Source organism: Schistocerca gregaria, chromosome X (assembly GCF_023897955.1).
Source record: "Schistocerca gregaria isolate iqSchGreg1 chromosome X, iqSchGreg1.2, whole genome shotgun sequence".
Lineage (NCBI taxonomy): Eukaryota > Metazoa > Arthropoda > Insecta > Orthoptera > Acrididae > Schistocerca > Schistocerca gregaria.
The window spans coordinates 170,255,663-170,273,407 of record NC_064931.1 but is presented as its reverse complement, the minus strand read 5'-3'; the positions used below and the strand labels follow the sequence as shown (position 1 = coordinate 170,273,407).

The 17,745-nt window shown below is 42.3% G+C and overlaps 1 protein-coding gene across 2 annotated transcripts in view; it reads left to right on the top strand.

The window, feature by feature from the left end:
- The window catches only part of LOC126298000 (retinol dehydrogenase 13-like), a 180,853-nt gene that overhangs the window by 42,807 nt on the left and 120,301 nt on the right, over window positions 1-17,745 (top strand). For both annotated transcript variants that reach the window (XM_049989317.1, XM_049989316.1), the window contains exon 2: window positions 14,119-14,249. In XM_049989317.1, coding sequence (XP_049845274.1) covers window positions 14,129-14,249 — 121 coding nt within the window. In that variant the 5' untranslated portion in view covers window positions 14,119-14,128. The remainder of the gene's footprint in view (window positions 1-14,118; window positions 14,250-17,745) is intronic.

Below are 17,745 nucleotides of genomic sequence, written 5' to 3'. Positions count from 1 at the left end.
CAGTTGAGAACAGTGTGTTAGTAATTACGGAAACACACAGTTCATTATTTTGTTGAAGAATGGAAATTATTTGAGACTATAAAGTGGAATGCAGTTGCGCAGTTTCTCGTGTTTTGCTAATAAAAAGCGAGTGGCATCCCGTATAAACAAACTAATGGGAAATTTAATTATCTGGAAAATATTCGTCCCTCGCTAAGAGTTTATTACAGGCTCAAGATAACGGATTAACGACCTACGAGCTGTTTTTGGCGCAACTATAGAAGACTGCAGGTTGGTGAATATTTATTAGAACTTATGCATTCCACTCAGGGCGGTGGCAGTAAATAGGCACCTCGTGTGTACTGTAATCTTAGTACAAATGAGATCAGTGGCACGTCATCTTTGATAACACAGAGGAGGTATTAAGGACAGACATTTTCGAGGGAAGTGGTTTGTCACATACCCACGTATATATCTCCCCTTCTCTCTCCCTCTTCTTGCTATTTTGAAATACGACTACTACGAAGAGATAACCGGAAACAGAGAGAATAACCAAACTGTTTTCACACAGCAGTAAACGTCGACGAATTGTAGCATCTGCCTTGAGAGCTTTTAATGATGACTCTTGCATCAGTTGACGAAACATGCGGTAGAAAATTGTGCCTAAAACCACGGCTCCGAAAAGCCGTATGTCAACAAGGATGTTGTACCACAGACGCGGAGAGGGATTGATTGTTAAGTTCTCCAGTGTGGCTTATTATTTAGTTCTCCAGGGTGGCTTTTATTTACTCAGTTTCAGCAGAGCCACCGCAGGTTACGTCACACACCAGCAGCCTGCTGTGTTGTACGAAGTTTTTGCAAGTGAGACCTGTTGCTTGTTCTCGATTTCCAACTGCGAGATACGAATCACCTGATAATGTTTTTGAATGTGCCTCATGAATTCATTACTCTAAGCTTTATAATATGCATAATGAGAGATTGAAACGCATTCGTTCACTTGACGTTTGTCCAGAAAATTTGTTCAAACAAGAATATACTTTGAAAATTCGAGAATCCGTAGTAAATCTCTCTTACATGAGTGAACAAACAGCACCTGCATCTGGGCTGGTTAGTTTTACCAGTCCCTAATCCCATAATCTCCGTCCGTGTTTCAGTAAACTCTCTTGGGAACGGTAGAGGAACATTGTTTCTTTTAGAGAAGGAAGAAGTTGTTTAAGTGAACTGAATCGTGATGGTGGTGTATCTCTACGTAGGAGGTGATCGTGTGTTGATACTAAATACTCGTTAGCGTTCAATTTCTGGAGTAATACTGTACCATCATTTCTCATCATAAACAGACAAGAGGGATCTATGATTAACTGACCCCTTCCTGCATTCAAAAGGGACTGAGGCAAATTTCAGGATGGAATTAAATACACAAATAGGCCCTAAAATGAAACCACGACAACTGAAATTACAACACCAGGACACATGAGCACATTTCTCTAAAACAAAAAACAAAACAAAAGAATTACTCTTAGAAATATTTCTACAGCAGTTTCTTACATATGTCTAAGTTATAATAATGAGTCTTCTGTAAAGCTATTGCCAGACTTGAATAGTGGAGGAAATTCCCAGCTGAATGAAAAATACGCTAATTCAACAGAAATCTGAAAAAGACAGCTGAACACAAGAACATAACGGCCCCATTATGTGCCTAATTGTTTGTTTGCATGTGACTTATCCTCTGTAATGCCGGAATCACTTGCAAATTTCGTTTACTTGTGAGAAATGTGGAATAGCTGTGTGGTCTCAAAAATATATGTTACCTGTTTGGAGAACATGTCTGCTTGAAGAAGAGGTTAAAGCTATGCCGAGAAATAAATAAAAAATAACGCTTACTAAACACGATCATACGCCAGAGCCAAGAAACTAGTCCACAATATACAATCTTTAACATCAACTCGTCCTTGAAAAAGTCTGCAGTTAATGTATTCGAAAGAATACGGAGAAGAAAAGTGTCTTAGGTAACTTATTTCGTTGTAGAAGTACATACCACTAAGATGACCCTGGTGATAGACTATTTTAACCTCATAAGTCTTCACCGAGCGAGATGGCACAGTGATTTCTCAAAATTTCTTAAGGCTAATGCAAGGACGGTTCCATTGAAAGGGAACGGCCGACTTTCTTCACCCTTCTTTCCAGATCGGAGCTTGAGCTCCGTCTCCGATAGCATCATCGTCGACGTCGGGGGGACGTTAATCTTCCTTTTTAATTTCATACGTCATCCGACGATATACAACCTCAAAAAAAAAAAAAAAAAACGAATTTGCTCAGTCCTGCGTCTCCTTCATCCCAGTCACAAATAGAGAACTGTGTACAAGTAGAATGTAAGAACAGATGGACAGGAATAGCAGCAGTGACTAGAAATCCAGGCATAAAACAACACGTATCACAGACGTCCATCGTTCAGAAATAAGAGAGAGAAGGTGAACAGTGCTTAGGAAACTGGACTTGTATGTAGGATGAACAGATTTTACATCTCCGTCTGCTCATCATGATGCATATTTTCTGTGGTTTACCTAAATCAAATGATGCGAATGCTCTGATAATTTCTTCGAAACGTCCACAGTCAATAACGTCTCCTATATTTATTTAGTCTGAAGTAGTCGTCTGTTTCCAATGAGCACGATGTCGACAGATCTTACCTTTCTTCTTTCAGGAATGTAAACTGTTATCAGGTTAAATGATCTTGTCATTACAGTCCTTGCCCAGCCTTCTTGAACTCTCCACCATAATGGAGAGAGAAAGAAAGAGAGAACGGTCGCTAATGGAAGACTCCTGCACTACAGTGAAATACTCTGTAAGTAAAGTACATTTGTTAGTTACCTGAAGATTATTTTAAAAGTGCAGTGCTTTACTTTGAACGGTCAAATTGCAGACAGTATGCCATTACCTTCCTCCGACCGTTGGACTGACTTACACAGCCAGTTATACGGGCACCTACAGTTAAGCACGGGGTCTTAACTGTGGAGCAGCTCAGCATTTTTCAGATTATAAAATCATTCCAGAATGAGATTTTGACTCTGCAGCGGAGTGTGCGCTGATATGAATCATTGTCAGAAGTGAAGAAGGGGATGAGTGACATACAGGAATCCTGTGATTTCGTGCGTTTCAAATCTTAGACCCCACTGGGCCAAAATCTCCTGTGCTGGGAATTTCCCTGGGGAAGAAATATTTGAAAAGCCAAATAAACTCTTCTTGTGGTACAGAAATACCACGCGAAAATTACCTTCTTCGAAGTTAACGACAAATCATTGTGTAATCTACTATAGTCACGAAGTGAATGTAGATGTGAAATTGTTAGGTATAATAGATTTTAACAGAACAACCGTTCAGATTCATACATCGCTAAAACAAACAAATTAAAGAAATTAATTTCTTGCTTGAATTCGTTTATTTGGCAGCACTTTATTTCGAATAATTTTGAAACTGTCTTTAGCGATGCCGTCAGCAAGCCACCGAGCCACAACAATGGCCTCAAAACTCCCGCGAATGGACTAAGTCTCCTAGCAAGTACTTCATCTATATGTATGTATCCATTCAAGAAACTCGCTTGTACCTTCGTAACGTCCCGCTCCTACAGTTATTATCTACACAAGAGGGGTGACCTAAGTGTTGGAGGGGATAGGAGGGAACTGCAGAAATGTTTATCACTCGTTATCTTTCTCTCTTCTCCTCACTCAGTCACCAGTTACTGTTGTGGGATTGCATCATTTTACGTAACGGTCTCGGTCACGGTCACGAAGGTAATGAGGCATTCATGGAGTCACAGCTCCAATAATCATATTTCTTTATAGAAGATATTACTGCGCTAAGTATTCTATGCAAATATTCGTCTACCCATTCTTGGCATCGAGTGTTAAAGTGTGTCTTATAGTCAGAAGGTATGCATTTTCTTGGTATAAGAGAGACAACGTAATTTGCAGCGGGAAATGGTAGTACTTTACCATCTGTAGTCTACTTTACTCCAAATAGTATCCTGAAAACTCTCAAAAAATTCCAAACCTCTAGCTCAAGTACATCTTTTGTGCACAAAATAAACGTTTCAGAAAGTTGGACTCTCAGGAAATTCAATTCAAAGCTGTATTTGATCTAAGGAACATCTCTGTTGTTTCTAATACACTTCAGCTGCATAATCTTCTTGGTTTACATGTTCTTCATCTTCTCTCATCATTTCTTGTTTGTCCTTGTTATTCTTACCTGTTTAGTTGCCAAAGTCACACTTCTCAGCTTTGGAAACTCTCACGGAAACAACTGTCACCAATGATTGCCTCACACTGAACCTATAATATATTCCTAGCGACTCTAGACCTCCACACCAGTACTAAAACACATGTTTTGAGACATAATAACTTGCGTGAGTGACAAAAAAGAAAAAACTCGAACTATAGAAATTTTAATAAGAAAAACAAGCGAAACAACGCTCTAAAACCGAAGATATACAAGAGGAAACATAAGAAAGACTTGCACCAGGCGAACAGGTCTACCCGCCGGGGGGCGCTCGCCACACGACATTTCATTTCATTCGCAAAGCGTATCTCCTAACAGAGCTGCTAACTCAAGAAAACCGGCCGCTGTGACCGAGCGGTTCTAGGCTCTTCAGTTTGGAACCGCGCGACCGCTACTGTCGCAGGTTCGAATCCTGCCTCGGGCATGGATGTGTGTGATGTCCTTAGATTAGTTAGGTTTAAGTAGTTCTAAGTTCTAGGGGACTGACGACCTCAGATGTTAAGTCCCATAGTGCTCAGAGCCATATGAACCATTTTTGAACTCAAGAAATAGTTGTATAGTATATCTGTCCCGAATAGGAATCTAATGACATCATTTAAAGTGCGAAAGCAACAGGAACATTGGTTTGGCTGCACTTCGAGTAATCTTTAAGTTGATTTTAAAATAACTTCCTGATGACCTACTCACTTCTTTTTAACTACCATTTTGTTCAAAAAACTCTGAGCATATAACCGATTTTTTGAAGCCTATTTACAGGAAAATGACCTTAAGCATAGTATGGAGATCACTACCTACCCCCACCATACTCCGCAGTTGTACGTCTACATACATACTCCGCAGTCCACCATACGGTGCGTGGCGGAGGGTACCTCGTACCACAACTAGCATCTTCTCTCCCTGTTCCACTCCCAAACAGAACGAGGGAAAAATGACTGCCTATATGCCTCTGTACGAGCCCTAATCTCTCTTATCTTATCTTTGTGGTCTTTCCGCGAAATATAAGTTGGCGGCAGTAAAATTGTACCGCAGTCAGCCTCAAATGCTGGTTCTCTAAATTTCGCCAGGAGCGATTCACGAAAAGAACGCCTCCTTTCCTCTAGAGCCTCCCAACCGAGTTCCTGAAGCACTTCCGTAACACTCGCGTGATGATCAAACCTACCAGTAACAAATGTAGCAGCCCGCGTCTGAATTGCTTCTATGTCCTCCCTCAATCAGACCTGATAGGGATCCCAAACGCTCGAGCAGTACTCAAGAATAGGTCGTGTTAGTGTTTTATAAGCGGTCTCCTTTACAGATGAACCACATCTTCCCAAAATTCTACCAATAAACCGAACACGACTATCCGCCTTCTGCACAACTGCCATTACATGCTTGTCTCACTTCATATCGCTGTGCAATGTTACGCACAAATATTTAATCGACGTGACTGTGTCAAGCGCTACACTACTAATGGAGTATTCAAACTCAAACATTACAGGATTCTGTTTCCTATTCATCTGCATTAATTTACATTTATCTATATTTAGAGTTAGCTGCCATTCTTTACACCAATCACAAATCCTGTCCAAGTCATCTTGCATCCTCCTACAGTCACTCCACGACGACACCTTCTCGTACACCACAGCATCATCAGCAAACAGCGGCGCATTGCTATCCACCCTGTCCAAAAGATCATTTATGTAGATAGAAAACAACAGCGGACCTACCACACTTCCCTGGGGCACTCCAGATGATACCCTCACCTCCGATGAACACTCACCACCGAGGACAACGTACTGGGTTCTATTACTTAAGAAGTCAGTTGGCACTATGTATGATGGGAGGTAGCAATCTCCAGGCATTCGCCATACCCAAAACGTTCCATCAGATTGGTACAGGGTATAGAGTGATTCATCGCTCCACAATACTCGTTACATCATCTCAAGCTTCGCTTAGGATTGACAACTAAAATATGTGATCATTGTCCCGTATTTTTTGTAGGTCTCCACATACAATCATTGCCGCTGGACTGCCACTTGCGCTTTGAAACTCACAAATGATTGCTTCCACTAATTTTATGCGACGGTCCATGTTCGTCAGTGCATATGGTCTGTGTTGTCTTGGTTAAACTTTAGTTGTTTCTTCGTGTTTCCACTTCACAATCATATCACCAACAGTCGACTTGAGCATCTTTAGAAGTGTTGAAATGTGGTCATTGAATTTGTTACACAGGGGACGACCAATGACTAGTCTAAGTTCCAAGTTAGTCAGCTCTCCTGACCGACCCATTCTACTGTTATTGTTTCTCTACTGACATCAGAATATTCCCCGCCTCCTTGTATACTTGCAGGTTCACCCCTCATAGCATCTAGTAGTCAATTCCACATCACATGCGAGTGTTCGGGTACTTTTGATCACATGGTGTCTGTTCGGCTGAGTCTAAAAACTTAATTTAGCGAGTACGATAAATCGCATTACGGAAGCAATTGGCAATATGATAAACGTAACAAAGACAATTACAGCCTATTATTTGTTGGGATGAACTTTGAAGTTTTGCAATAATATCTAGGCGTGTAGCGATACAGAGACTCAGGTGCAGTCCAACTGTAGGCGGCGTCCCAGCTTTTATATAGCGTGGGTTGATCCCTCTAAGACCACTTGGCAATACGACATGGAGCCGTGCTGCGAGTTTCTGACATTCACAAATCATTTCTATACTGCTGCTAACCTCTGAGACTAAGCAAGTAATGTTTCTGGGAAAACTAAAACATACATATTAAATGCCATAAGCCGCGCGGGATTAGCCGAGCGGTCTAAGGCTCTGAAGTCGTGGACTGTGCGGCTGGTCCCGGCGGAGGTTCGAGTCCTCCCTCGGGCATGGGTGTGTGTGTTTGTCCTTAGGGTAATTTAGGTTATGCAGTGTGTAAGCTTAGGGACTGATGACCTTAGCAGTTAAGTCCCATAAGATTTCACACACATTTGAACATTTGTTTAAATGCCATAATGGGTAATGTAGTCCTAAGAATAATATTGTAAGAGGTTGCACAGACAATGGCGCATATTTTTACATCGCATCATTGCTGAGTTTAGATTCAGTTTTTCAGATCTTGCAAGAAGAAATGTCATTCGGATAAGCTGCCGTTGTGGGAGGGCTGGGGGGCTGATTTAGATACCAGGAGGCACCTTGGACCGAGTAATTCAGTACCAAACAACAAATGATTTGCATGATAGTACAATTCCTGAGTTCCAGAATGTGGATCTATATGCAAGTAGTGCCTTTAAAATTTGATGAATAGTTCATTATCTAAATTCTGAAGTGTATTAAGAATGCATTCATGTGTAGATGCACAGAAAAATGCTGTAAAGTGTTGGGAATACTAAGCTGAAACAGATTTCTGTGGCTTGTCTAATGTAGTGACTTCCAGGACTTCTGACATAATGATGTGGAGAATATTAAATATATAAGGTTTCCTAATGGACTGACGTAAACAAAAAATGCTACACCATGAACATCTTGACTGAAAGCTACCAGACTGTTACTCCAATATTTCCATGCTTCCACAAGCGATGTCGATTTCACCACAGAAAAAAGTCATTCCTACAATTGAAGATGAGGCATTACCAAACAACCTGCCCATGTAACATATAAATACCTGTAGAAATCTGAGAAAAGTAGAATTATTTGCAGTATTATACCGACAGTTCGCAGTATTGCAATGACTGCAAGGCAGTGCGGCTGGTCCCGGCGGAGGTTCGAGTCCTCCCTCTGGCATGGGTGTGTGCGTTTGTCCTTAGGGTAATTTAGGTTAAGAAGTGTGTAAGCATAGGGACTGATGACCTTAGCAGTTAAGTCCCATACGATTTCACACACATTTGAACATTTGAATGACTGCAAAAAGAGTGTCTCGTATGACGTATAAGTAATACCCTACGGGCGTCAATGTTGGTAACGGAATTGCCAGTTTCCATTAGACGCTGATAACGGATCCGGCAGACCCAGTGGAGCATGCCCACAGTGGCTTAGTACAATGAGCTCCGTCTGCGGCCACTTGGCAGAGCCTCTTCCCCATGACGCCATCGTTTATGCTTAGTTCAGAAACATTCTTCCTGGTTCACATTGTGATAGCTGGACTCTGTTTATTGCTGCATTATTTGTAATTATTCTTGGAGAAATACACACTTAAGTACATATTCTGCTTAATGTGTGACTTGTACACTGATCATTTGTGCTCCTGTCCAGGTTTCCTACGTCGACAATTGTCACACCCCTCTACAGCCCACTTCTCCTTACTATTGTGTAGGAAGTCCTACACAACATAGTGCTGAGGAGACGGTCTCAAAGTGTGCCAGGAAGAGTAGACACGTGCCCTGCGAGAGGAACTGCACCACAAAATGATCGTAGGATTGGTCGACTGGCTCCTACGAATAAACGGATGACAACAGCTACAATCCGGGCAGACGTTTAGGCAGTGTGTCGTCAGTGGCAAAGCATCCATTAAGGCTCTAAGGTTGAGCCTACCCAAAAATTTCCAAAACAATTCGTCCTAGCCGAATTTAATGCTATTTGATCACATAACCTCGTTTTTTTTTCATATGTGATATGGTACAATATAGCATCACCGATCTGTCACAGTCTAACTGTGTTGTTGAGGCAATAAATGTAACCACAGGGCAGTGACGCTGTCTCTGCAATACACTTTGGAGGTGTGGCTGTGGGACTTGGAGTTCCATACCACCCACCAACGGTGACAGTCCTCGTCAGTCAGGCATAAAAACTTAATCCCACATGGTCAGGGGGTGTGTGAAAGTAATGGACGTAGAATGGGGTGCTCGTCCTGCCAAAGGATCCGTGGTGGGCGTACCAGGGCTATCGTTAGCCGTGGTCGGAATCTCATTCCTCTAGGAGGGTTAGAGGAACCGGATGTCGATGCCAGCGGCGTGGAACTGTGGTCCCAACATGGCGTAGCTTATGGACAGTGTCCCGCAGGCAGCCGCCGCGCACATACCCTCGTAATTTTCTTCAAATATTTTACGTTTGAACTTCGTATGTGCACCTGCCAGTACAATGCATCACTCCTCTATCTTTGCAGCCAATAGTGACTCAGAATTCCGTGCTTGTTACGAGCATTAGAGGCAAGCTCGTTCTTTCACGCGGCAGACTGGAGTTTCTGCAGCATGGATACAGTTTTTTAAAGCTGGCCTTTGATTTGTTTTTACTTCTCGCCAGTAGCGTAGCGTCCCCTTAGGACAATTATGAATGACTTTGCTAGTAAGCTTCTACGTTATTTGATAGAAAGACAGCTGATTAAAACTGAATGTGCTTAGACAGTTTTGATCATCACTAAACTGACACACAATATTTTTAAGCGCAATGCAGTCTTACTGTCAAAAAACCCTACAAAAGAATGGCCCTGACTAACAATAACCTATACCTTTCATGAATCACTTACCTCACAAAAATCTACGTTACTCGAAGTACTGCAATACAGCGAGCGCCAATACTGCCAGCTAAATAAAAGATTCTAACTACTGAAGGCACTAACTACTGTTAGGCATAGTTAGTACATGAAAGATTTTGATAGAGAACAAACAATGTATTTACCTTAATAATGTTCAAAAGTCATCACATATATATACACTCCTGGAAATTGAAATAAGAACACCGTGAATTCATTGTCCCAGGAAGGGGAAACGTTATTGACACATTCCTGGGGTCAGATACATCACATGATCACACTGACAGAACCACAGGCACGTAGACACAGGCAACAAAGCATGCACACTGTCGGCACTAGTACAGTGTATATCCACCTTTCGCAGCAATGCAGACTGCTATTCTCCCATGGAGACGATCGTAGAGATGCTGGATGTAGTCCTGTGGAACGGCTTGCCATGCCATTTCCACCTGGCGCCTCAGTTGGACCAGCGTTCGTGCTGGACGTGCAGACCGCGTGAGACGACGCTTCATCCAGTCCCAAACATGCTCAATGGGGGACAGATCCGGAGATCTTGCTGGCCAGGGTAGTTGACTTACACCTTCTAGAGCACGTTGGGTGGCACGGGATACATGCGGACGTGCATTGCAGTTTTGGAACAGCAAGTTTCCTTGCCGGTCTAGGAATGGTAGAACGATGGGTTCGATGACGGTTTGGATGTATCGTGCACTATTCAGTGTTCCTGTAGTGTATCATGATTCATTTTCAGCGGCAAGTGACAGTTTTCGGAAAAATTATCCATTATGCGTGGTATACTACCAAATTATTACCAACGTGTGAGATCTTTAACAATATTAACGACGTTGCTTTCTCGAGTGAGATTCATACGAAGAAATGTCGCTATGGTAAACTTGTTTTCGCGCGACACTCGTTGTGATCGGAATTTGCATGTTTCCAGTCTTTCTACAATAGGTATCATCCAAGGGAAAGCAAAAAATTTTCCTAAAGAATAAACGTATGAATAAAATGTAAGAACTGCTATAGGAACTGATATAAGAATGAAATAGAAGAATATGAGAATTTTGAAAGACTGTAACACCTGAAAATACCATACATACATATATTACGTAATATACGACATTTATTGTGAAACCCAATTGTAACTTTACAAGTAATGTAACACCTGTGTATCCCCTAATTTGATAAGAAGCATCATGGGTAGATAAATTAAAAATTAAAGAAATAAAATTACTATGAAATAAAATAGAAACAATAATCGGATTTCGCAAACGAGTCGCAAAAGTGTTAAACTGTGACACTAACTACTGTGCCAGCGCTTCAGTTGGATTTACGGCATGCTAAAATGCATATAAATTACGGCGGAAACTTTGACCGTCGTTTTCTCAGAAACGATCGAGTATCTACGTATAAGCCGCGACCCACTCCTCTTCCACCAACTAACGTTTCTGGGAAATCGGGTGCTGCCAGTTGTCGTGTTGTCCTCGTTATTAGGGATCCGCTGTCTTCATTCACCAGTTCATCACGTAGCCGCATCTCAGCAGATTTTTTTAAAACGTAATCCCAGTATATGGTGGCCTGTTTTACGAATCCGGTGCCGTCAGAGTACACGCTATGTCCTTCGGAGATGCAGTCTTTTTTTTTTCTTTTTTGACAGCTGACTGCTCGTTGTTCATTGTGTGTGACACTTGTGCTCCAGGCATTTTTCCTGTGCCATCCGGATGGTGGTACTTTTTCCCCTCCTTATTTATCTCCACTACGACTGACAGATATTTCTTTGAATTTAAAACGGTTTCGTGGAAATAAAATATTATACAGCACTCGAATTCCAAAAATTACTAAGAGGTTGTCAGAGGTGGAATTACATGAGGTTGGATGGAAGGGAGGTTGGGTAGATATTTCACTTTTAGCGGAACAATAAAGTTTATTTCAGTCAAATGATCGCGCAAAATTCTGTAATACTTACAGCGGTTTTGGCTCATGATCGTAACAAGTCAGCCGAAACCGGTTTTGTCGTTAACGAATTTACGAGAGCTCTTGATTGAAATAAACTTTGTTTTTAAAAGTAGTGTACTCGCTAGCGTTATTTCACGATAACATGACAAATGTGAAGAAGATTACGGTTAATCGTTTAACATCAAAGTTTCAACAATCTGATGTACTACCAGCGTCCTGAAGTGCAGGTGGACACATATGTTTTTCAGCTATTGTTTCGAAATATAATTCATTATTATTTCTTTGAGGAGGGTTGATAGTTAGCAACTAAATTTGCTCATCCATCCCACCAGCTGAGGGCTGGAAAAACTATTCAGCACTTGTACATAGCAGATAAAACAATTTCTACCACGTAGGAGTCCTAGAAACTACTTAAAAAGTCAGAACTACGAGGAGGCCCAATAAGAAAGTTTCCCTATTGTTATAAAAGAAAAATATTAGACAGAATTTATCATGTTGAAATAATTTTATTGACATTGTACAATGCATCTGTAACTTTTCTACATAGTCGCCATGGTTTTCAAAGTACGTTTGATAACGTAACAAGCTTTTCCAAACCAGGTTGGGGCATGCGCTTCTAACCAGCTGTTCGCTATTGATGTGACTTCATCATCTGTTCGAAGTTCTTGCCTCCTAGATGAGCTTTGAATTGTGGGAAAATGTGAAAATCAAGCCGGCCGCGGTGGCCGTGCGTTTCTAGGCACTTCAGTCCGGAACCGCGTGACTGCTACGGTCGCAGGTTCGAATCCTGCCTCGGGCATGGATGTGTGTGATGTCCTTAGGTTAGTTAGGTTTAAGTAGTTCTACGTTCTAGGGGACTGATGACCTCAGATGTTGAGTCCCATAGTGCTCAGAGCCATTTTGTTTTGTGAAAATCACTTGCGACATTATCTGTTGAATATGGAGAATGCGGGAACACTTCGCAGCCTGAGTCTTCATTGTCATGAAGAAAGAGAACTTTGCGAGACATAAGTCGAAGAAGTTTTATTTTGATGGAAGCTCGCAGATTCATCACGACGATCGCAGAACACGCCCTCATAAACATTAGCTTGAAAAGGCATGTGTCACGTTACCGAAAATACTTAGAAGAACATGGCGACTACGTAGAAACGTAACAGAACCGTTGTACAATGTCAACAAAATTATTTCAAAATGATAAATTGTGTGTAATGTTCTTTATAAAATAGGGAAACTTACTTTCTGGATGTTCCTCGTGTACGGTGTCTCTTCTGGGCAGCAGAGCACATAGAATTCTATGGAAATTAAATTGTCACATAGTGTAAACGGAGAACCATATATCCCTCTGCTCCTCTGCTAACCATAATCTTGCTGTTGACGAAATCTATCATGTATGAGTGTGAATCCGAGTGGTGTCAGGAGCTACAAGATAAGAAGAAGTCCGTCTGACCCAGTTGCGAACTCGGCGCTCTCCTCTAACACGTGACTTTCTCTTCCGGAGAAAGGATTCGTCGTTTTTCGCTACGTGTGGTTCCGCTTTCACTGCTGTACATTTTACTTACTGCATTTCATTTGCGAAGTACAAGGCAAGTGTAATTGCACATGTACAATTGTATAGCGATATGCGACAAGACAATAGTACGCCTTAGAAACAGACACAGTTGTACGAAGGAAACTGCTCACTGATCCATAGATTCACAAGAAGTCTGTTTCGAGGTAATCGTAAATTAATCTATGATTACGTCATCCTCAGTATCTTTATTGATTAGTCCAACCAACAGGATCACAGCTTGTCCCGTTTTATTTTCGAATCCACATTAAATAACTGAATAAAGTTTTATGAAACTGCTGTTCTATTTTTTTGCACGTCCTATACATAGTACTGATGATGTTCACATAGTCACCTGACATTTCAATGAACTCAGGCAATTAAGAGGCAAGTCAGGTCACGAAACGGAAAGAAATTAACTGATTACTTGAAAGACATGACATTCACTGAGTATCACAAGTACCGAGGCGACTCGCTGGAGTGGTATCGTAAGTACTCTGACGTCACAACTCGTGGAGACAGTAGATAGCGTCGGATGTCTCGGTAATATAACAGAAAAACCTACAGCCTCGTTTGTTGTTGCCACGGACATCCAATCTCGCAGAGTATCAGGCTAAGAAAAATGGTCAAAGTTCGATGTGAACATTTTAGTTCTCGCAAACTAGCCGAGGTGAACGTTTTGCGATATCATAGCAAATTGAAATCCTAGCGAAACAACCACGACCAAACCGAAATACACCAACATTACATTCTGGTCTTCAACGGCTAAATTTTCTATTTCGGCAGTGATAGAGTCGTTGTGAGAGCGAAATATTGGACTGCTGTTTATTAGCACCAATTAGTAACAATGAGTTTTGAAGGACGCCTTACTAGACTTGGCGTGTAGCGTACGTTCTTGTGCGGTGGTTCACTTAAAAATGCCTTATGTTGCAGCTCGAAGAGGATGGGCATTGTGTTTAGTGGACGATGCTACAGCAAGGCGCGTCTCGACAACAAGACGGCCATTATCACTGGCGCTAACACAGGCATCGGTAAAGAGACTGCGTTGGACCTGGCCCGCAGAGGTAAGCCATCTTGTTCATATGCAACGTGCTTGTTAAAGGAACTCTAAATATAATCACTGGTCCTTCATTTATTAGTCTTTGTCATGAGTTACAGGTAGTTTTTATTCTTTGGTTTATATGAATAACGCCGACCAACACATGTAACTTCGTATTTAATATTGTTATATTTAATGACACCGTACTAAAAAGAGTGAACGTGCGGACAGAATAATGAAACAATCCGAACAAAATACACTCTTAAGACAGAAAAAAAGACGCACCGCGAAGAAATTGTCCGAATGGGACGGATATCTGTAGATGTGATATGTATGTGCAGAAAAGTTGATCGTCGGTAAAGCAGATTGCAGACTGAGATTCGTTGTAAGAATCGTAAGGAAATGCAATCCGAAAACAAAGGAATTAGGTTACAGTACACTTGTTCGCCCACTGCTTGAATATTGCTCACCAGTGTCGGATCCGTACCAGATAGAGTTGATAGAAGAGATAGGGAAGATCCAACGGAGAGCAGCGCGCTTCGTTACAGGATCATTTAGTAATCGCGAAAGCGTTGCGTAGATGATAGATAAACCCCAGTGGAAGACTCTGCAAGAGAGACGCTCAGTAGATCGTTACGGGCTTTTGTTGAAGTTTCGAGAACATACCTTCACCGAGGAGTCATGCAGTACATTGGTCCCTCCTACGTATATCTCGCGAAGAGACCTTGAGGATAAAAGCAGAGTGATTAGAGCCCACACAGAGGCATACCGACTATCTTTCTTTCTACGAACAATACGAGACTGGAACAGAAGGGAGAACCGATAGAGGTACCCAAAGTACCCTCCACCACACATCGTCGGGTGGCTTGCGGAGTATAGATGTAGATGTAGATGTAGAAGAACAAGTGATTACAATTTCAGAAAAACTGGATGATTTATTCAAGCGAAGGAGCTTCACAAATTGAGCAAGTTAATAACACGTTTCCGGCGCTTCAATCCGGAACCGCGCTGCTGCTACGGTTGCAGGTTCGAATCCTGCCTCGGGCATGGCTGTGTGTCATGTCCTTAGGTTAGTTAGGTTTAAGTACTTCTAAGTCTAGGGGACTGATGACCTCAGATGTTAAGTCCCATAGTGATTAGAGCCATTTGAACCATTTCTCAATAACACGTTGTATCACCTCTGGCCCTTATGCCTGCAGTTGTTAAACTCGGCATTGATTGACAGAGTTGGTCGAAGTCCTCCTGAAGGATATTGTACCAACTTTTGTCCAATTGATGCGTTAGATCGTCAAAGTCCCGAGCTGGTTGGAGGGCCCTGCCCATAATGCTCCAAATGTTCCCTAAATGGGCCAAGGTCGGGTTAGACAAGCACGAAGTCAAGCAGCAGAAACTCAAGACGTGAGCGGCCGGGTATTGTGTTGCTGAAATGTAAGCTATGGATGGTATGCCATGAAGGGCAACAAAACGGATGCACAATATCGTCAACGTACTGCTATGCTGGTGGGGTGCCGCGGATTACAGCAAGGGAGGTCCTGCTTTGGAAAGAAATGGCACCCCAGACCATCACTCTTGAATGTCGGGTTAGTATCCCACCACTATCCGGGCCGTTTACCCACTCTCTTCGCTGGTCATCGGGGCTCATTTCGAAGCGGGACTCATCACTGAAGACAATTCTATTACAGTCAATGAGATTTCAGGCCGAAGACGTGTCTGGAGACGCCGCAGACAGCGTGGTATAGCAATCTGACTGTCGCCCGACATACGGCCAACAACTGGGAGTGATGGTCTGGTATGCCTTTTCTTTTCATATAAGGATCCCTTTGGTTGTCATCCGTGGCGTCCTTACAAGACAGCAGTACGTCGACGGTATTCTGTGTCCCGTTTTGTTGCCCTTCGTGCCTAACCATTTTGGGCTTACATTTCAGCAAGATAATTCTCGCCCGCTCACGGCTTGCATGCTTTAAAACCTTGCCTTGGTCAGCAAGATCGCCGAATCTCTCCACAAATGAGAAAGTTTGGAGCATATCGAGTCGTTTACGATCTAACACGCCCTTGGACAGAATTCGGCACGATATCCCTCAGGCGTACATCCAACAACTCAATCAGTGCCAAGCCGAATAGTTGATTGCGTAAGGGCCAGAGGTGCACCAACGCGCTGCTGACTTGCTCAATTTGTGAGGCTCTTTTTCTCGAATAAGTCATTCACTTTTTCTGAAATTGCAATCATTTGTTTGTCTGTACATGTACATCACATCTACCGATTTCCGTTCCGTTCGGATATTTACTTCGTGGTGCACCTTTTTTTTTGTCGTAGAGTCTATAACGGAGAAACCTCGCTATTAGCAAAGATCGAATTGTAATACAAATTTCAAGAAAATTAAATCTGAACTTTCTAAAGTGTCGCTGCACTGTTATGACATCTTATACGCTTTACTTGCAAACTCTTTCATGCAGTACGCTTTCTCTTGAAGTGAGATCGATGCTGTGCTCTAAAAAAAAGGCAACTGATCCACTGATTGTAACAGGCGCAACACATATGAAGAACAAACTTACGAAGGTCGTCTCTCATTAAATGTAACTGAAAATGGCATGTATCGTTCTACTAACAACATACTTATGGGCTCTCATTCGGAATGAGCGGGATAAGCGACTCACTGCTAAAATAACATCTAGTGCTTTCCCAAGACTTTTGTTCACTCGATGCATTTATTTCCTTACTACAGTATGCCCTGTTATCTAGCTACTAAGACAAACGGTGCATTTCATATATATTAAAATTACACCTACGCAGAAAAGGAACAAGGCTACTCGCATTCGTCTTATTTTGGAACTACAATGAGGTGACAAAAAATCGTGGTACAGGGATATGCACATATACTGATGACGGTAGTATCGCGTACACAAGGTGTAAAAGGACAGTGCATTGGAGGAGCTGTCATTTGTACTCAGATGATTAACGTAAAAAGGTTTCCGACGTGATTACGGTCGCACGACGGAAAGTAACAGACTTTGAATGCGAAACAGTAGTTTGAGCTACACTCATGCTCATAAATTAGGTATAATGCTGATACATGGTGAAACATCACTCTGGTGGGTCATTTGCGGGCATAAATCACCTCGGGGTATGACCATGCTGACCGACCGGAGTGGCCGTGCGGTTCTAGGCTGGAACCGAGCGACCGATACGGTCGCAGGTTCGAATCCTGCCTCGGGCAATGATATGTGTGATGTCCTTAGGTTTGTTAGGATTAATTAGTTCTAAGTTCTAGGGGCGACTGATGACCTCAGAAGTTAAGTCGCATAGTGCTCAGAGCCATTTGAACCATGACCATGCGGTGCATTTGACCTGCGATCGTCGCGCGGTGGCGCTGGTAGCAGTCCACATATGCAGAAGTGTGTTGGTGCACGTCAGAGTACGGTGCAGCGAGTAAGTGTGCAGACATTTTCAGACGTGCTAATTGCGACTGTGTGTTGAAAATGGCTCAAACAACATATATTGATGGCGTTATGAGAGGTAGAAC